This window comes from Myotis davidii, unplaced genomic scaffold (assembly GCF_000327345.1).
Source record: "Myotis davidii unplaced genomic scaffold, ASM32734v1 scaffold167, whole genome shotgun sequence".
Lineage (NCBI taxonomy): Eukaryota > Metazoa > Chordata > Mammalia > Chiroptera > Vespertilionidae > Myotis > Myotis davidii.
In genome coordinates, this window is record NW_006300048.1 from 918506 (window position 1) to 923373 (window position 4868).

General features: G+C 59.4%; 1 protein-coding gene across 1 annotated transcript in view; it reads right to left on the minus strand.

Moving 5' to 3' along the window:
* Positions 1–245: 245 nt before the first annotated feature.
* Positions 246–4868, minus strand: part of TREML2 (triggering receptor expressed on myeloid cells like 2) — an 11669-nt gene continuing 7046 nt past the window's right edge. The window contains exons 3-5 of the mRNA XM_015572151.1: positions 2641–3049; positions 1539–1654; positions 246–1316 (exon numbers count right to left, since the gene is read on the minus strand). Coding sequence (XP_015427637.1) covers positions 1132–1316; positions 1539–1654; positions 2641–3049 — 710 coding nt within the window. The 3' untranslated portion in view covers positions 246–1131. The remainder of the gene's footprint in view (positions 1317–1538; positions 1655–2640; positions 3050–4868) is intronic.

Sequence of the window (4868 nt, forward strand, 5' to 3'; positions counted from 1 at the left end):
GTTGGTCTCATGACCATGACCTTTGCTCTCCCGCGTGGGAGGTCCCTGTCCCAGGGCCGAGTAGAGATGCCACATCTAGACCCATGTGTTCTCCAGTCCATCCAGGCTGCAGACCCCTCTTCAGGGGAGAAATGCAGCCCTGATTGTCCAGCCTTCCCTGCAGGAGGGGCCAGGTCCGAGCCAGGAGCCTGTGAGGCAGGGGCACTTGCTGGCTGCCACCTGCCAGCCAGCCCCTCCTGCAGGCTCCTGGGCTGCATCTGCCCCATTGGCCCCGCCCACCCCCACCAGGCAGTCCTGTGCTGTGGGAGCTCTGATCTGTCTCCCTGTGTCACAGTGGCTTCTCTCTCCCCAGGGGAGGACACCCTGGGAGGGAGGGTGTTGGGGGTGGCAATCCCCCCTCACTGAGCTGTGGTCCCCCTTCAGGGGACTCTGAAGGGCCTTCAGAGCTCAGACCTGCAGCCCAGGTGGGATTGGGGAGACAGTCTTGACTTCAGCCTCTGCACCCCAGTCTGGGGTCAGGCTGGTCCTGCCACTGAGGGGGGCTCTCAGCTGCCCATCACACCTGTCCCAGGAGGGGCTGGCCAGCAGGTGGCAGCAGTGAGAGGGTGGTCTCTGCTGGCTCCCAGGACTTGAGGGACCAGCAGCCTGGCGATTGCACATGGGAGGTCAGTGGAGGGTACATGGCCGCAGGGCCGGGCTGGACAGCTCTGGGGCCCCTGCTGCCGATGCCTCTGGGACCCCCAGCTCTTAGTCACTTTCTCCTCCTCCTCCAGGGGGGCCGCTGGGACCTGCTGCCTCTGGGACTTTCTTCCCCACGTTCATGGGGAAGCTGGAGGGGAGCAGAGGGCAGCTGAGGACACAGGGTCCCGGTGGGGAGAGGGATGCTGTCCATCTCGCTCCTCTCCCCTCTGCTGGACGGCAGGGGTCCGGAGGCCGTGGGAGCTGAGGCTTTGTCTGTAAACAGCACCAGGCAGCTGGGGCCGGGCTCTGAGCAGATTCCGTCAGGGGCTTCCTGGCTTCCTGTGAAGTACCCTCTTGGGGGCCCCTCCCCAGGCTCCTGGCAGCCAGGGACTGGGCGAGTGAGGAGCAGCCTCAGGTTAGGGAGCCCTGAGCCCATGCATGTACAAGTCCTCACCCCCCAACCTGGCTCCAATCCAGACAGGTCCCCATCTTCACTTCTGTGACTTCCTGGGGTCCCTCGGGGAAAAGCTCCCCCACTCCATAAGTGGCCTTAAACCATGCAGGCTTCCACGGAGGCTCCGGCCTTCCAGGGGGGGCCCTCCAGGGCCTGGCAGGGCTCCTGCAGATGCTGTAGCCTGTGAGGACGGAGAGGGATGAGGGGCGGGCTCCTGGGCTGGACTCCCCTCTCCTGGCCCTGCCCCCACTGCTGCCAGGTCAGCCAGAGGGGATGCTGCACTGTCCCCTCCTGCCCACTCCCCTCCCTCACCTGGTGCCCTGCAGCCCCCCTGGGGCACAGGCGAGGACACACTGCCTGGGACCTACTGCCCTGGGAGGCCGGGAGCGGGGGCTCTACTCACTGCCCACGTGTCTCTTCTTCCAGAAGCCATAGACCGCGATCATCATCACAGGCACCGAGAGCAAGGACAGCACCCCCGCCAGCACAGTGGGGTTAGCAGCCCGGGCAGCCCGGGGCCTGAGGGGATGGGAGGGAGGGGGATATGAGCATCAGGTCCCCCACCCCCTTCCTCAGCCCCCCAGCCACATTTTTACACACACACACACACACACACACACACACACACACACACACGAGAGGAGTCAAGAGAGGGGAACCCTGACAGCCCGCGGGAAGTGGTGGCCTCTCTTCCTTGGGGATCCAGCTGCAGGAGAAGGCAGTGAGGCACTGGGGGTCAGGGGAGGACATCCCAGGTGGAGGGAGCATCTCTCCACTTTAGCACTCCCCCTCCACCTCCCCCCAAATCTGCTCACAGTGAGGACAGGACTCTCAGAGACCACACTGGTGACAGAAGGGACCAAGGCTCTTACTCTCCTCATGGTGACAGAGGTGAAAAAAAAAGGAGGTGCCCAGCTTGTGTTCCTGGCCGTGTCACTTCCACGTACACCGCACACAGCACCTCCATTTACTTTTTTTTTTAGCCGGAGGACTTTCTCTTGCCACTGGCGCCCTCCATGCTACACATGGCCAGCAGCCCTCTACCGATGACCAACAGGAGTGGGAATATAAACATGCCAGTTCCCTGGCGCCTCAGGTGGCTGCTGGAACCTGGCGCCCAGAGTTCCCGGTGGAACCCACTCTGCTGCCCACAGAGGCCGCTCTGGCTGTGCTCTCCCCACGTCCTGGTCTCAGAGTCCGCTTCCGGGGAACCCAGATGAAAGCATCCCCAGTCCCCACTCCCGGACCCACCTCCTTGCCCTGCCCCACCCTCTGTATCCACAGAGCCTCGCACTGACCCCTCCCCTGCCCTCATTCCCACTGCCTTGCTCTATGTCATGTGTCCCTTCTCCATATCAGCTCCCAGGCTCCCACCTCCCATCCAACAAGCCAGCCCGAACTTCAGGAAGGCATGGAGGCCGGCTGTGACCTATGCACCTGAGGTGTTCAGGCACCAAGAACTGTTGCCATGCCTGGCATGTCACTCAGCCCCTGGCCCAGGGTACCTGATGGGAGATAATTTGTTGAGGAGCGACCTGCTGGTGCGGCACATTCTCATGGTGGGCGATGTGGTGCGCAGCGGCCCGGCCTCGGTGGAGACGGATGCGGGGGCCGCTGAGGAGGCTCTGGCGTTGCTGGGAGACGTGGTCACTGTCTGGGCCTTGTTCCTCATGGGCCCCGGGGTGGAGGGGCTGGTGAAGCTGTAGCCTGTCACGGAGCTCAGCCTGATGGTCCCCGAGGCCGGGGAGGGCACGAGTCTGGCCAAGGTGAGGACCCCGGGTGTGAGCATCGTCACGCTGGTGGTGAAGGGGGCCCCGGGGCCTGAGGTAGGGATGTGGCCCGTTGTGACGACAACTCCACTCTTGAGGATGTCGGTCAGCTGGGTGAGAGGAGTGCTTCTCTCGGCTGTGGGGACTGAAGGCCAGACAGGGAGGAACATTAGATGAGTTAGAGGCTCAGAGGACTCGCCTCTCCCCACGCCCCTCTGTCTTGTCACTTCTAGACCCTCCTCATTTCTGCGGGTCAAAGAGATTCCTCTGCTATGACCTTGGACAGGGTCTGTCCAGTGTTCCATCATGGGTGACTGGGATCCAGAGGCGAGGACAGAAAGCATCAGAGGCCTAGATTCCAAAGGATGATGCAGGCAGTGGGTCAGACACCTCCCTTGGGGGCTTTCTAGGGACACCAGTCATGCTACCCTCATCCTCAACCCAGCCCCTTACCCTCCGGTTTTCTAGAGGAAGGTTGGCAGGAAGGTTGGCATTTGGATGGTGGGGAGAAGGGACTTGTAATGCCGGAGTGCAATTCTAGGGGGCAGTGTTGGGTCTTCCTCTGCAGGGAACAAGAAACTTGGAGAGAGATGGCAGGGGATAGAGAGGGCTGCTGCATCCCACAATTGTGCTTGACAAGGTTCCTGAGGACCAGGTGGTCGGCACAGAAGATGCCCTTTTTTCTGGGCAAGGGAACACAGAGCAAGCGGCATTGGTGAGGGTGGGCATAGAGGAAGGGCTGACCTGGAGCCAGCTCTCCCACATCATCCTGCTCAGCAGTGGACAGACCCTCAAAGGACCCTGCAAAGAACTCACATGTGGGTGCCCTGGGAGAGCCAGCATGTGGACACTCACTTCATAGAGGCTCTCAACGGTTGGGCAGAAAAGGAGTGGCATCCAACACTCTAACAGGGTCAGTGAAGTCACAGCCTTCGTTCCTGCCCCAAGGAGTTGGCAGGGGGAAGACCAGGAAAAGGTGACTAAGAGGAACCCCCATTCCCCACCTCCAGAGAGGAAGGAGAAAGAGATAGGCAGCAAGCTACTCCCCTTCCCCCATTTCAGGTGCCCTGGCCCATGAAACCTGTCTTCACTGGGGAGTAGAAGAGCACATATATTGCTAGAAGATTCTAGTTTTAATTGGGCTGAGGATTTTCATTTGCTAATGACTGAAAAGAAATGCATAGCTGGAATCTCCTGAAATGCAAGTTGAGATTTGACATAGTACAATGGTGGGGGAGGGAGGGGGGATATGCTGAGAAAAATAAAACTATTTCACGTTTGTATCCCTATAAATTGAGACTTCAGTAAACTGGTTTCAGCTACTTCCCTGGGTCTAAGCCAAAACTAGAGAGAGGAAGAGTGAGATGGGGATCCACACCTGAGAGACAGTAGGGTCCCCAGTTCAGGCCCAACAGAAGATGGGGACGCAGGTGGGTCAGGGAACAGCGAAGGGTGGGCAATGAATTTCATCATCGTTGGCTACTTTTTCAGACTCTCACTGGCCCCTCACCCTCTCCTATGTACAAACGTGGGAGGACCTTGGGACTAGGTTCTTGGCCTGCCTCTCTTCGTTTTCTACACTCAAAGGGGAGCTTTTATATCTCCTTGAGTTTCTAAGAACTTTATTGAGATACTAGAGGCCGGGTGCATGAAATTCTTGCACCCTCTTGCAATCTGGGACCCCTCAGGGGATGTCTGACTGCCAGTTGTGGGACCAGGCCTAAACCAGCAGTTGGACATCCCTCTAGCAATCCGGGACCACTGGCTCCTAACTGCTAGCCTGCCTGCCTGCTGGATCACCCCTAACCACTCTTCTTGCCTGCCTGACCACCCCCTAACCACTCTGCCTGCTTGCCTGATTGCCCCTAAACTGCCTCTGCTTTGGCCTCTGCTGCTGCGGTTTTCTCCAGAATGATGTCCAGAAGGTCGTTTGGCTGCCAGGCCTAATTAGCATATTATGCTTT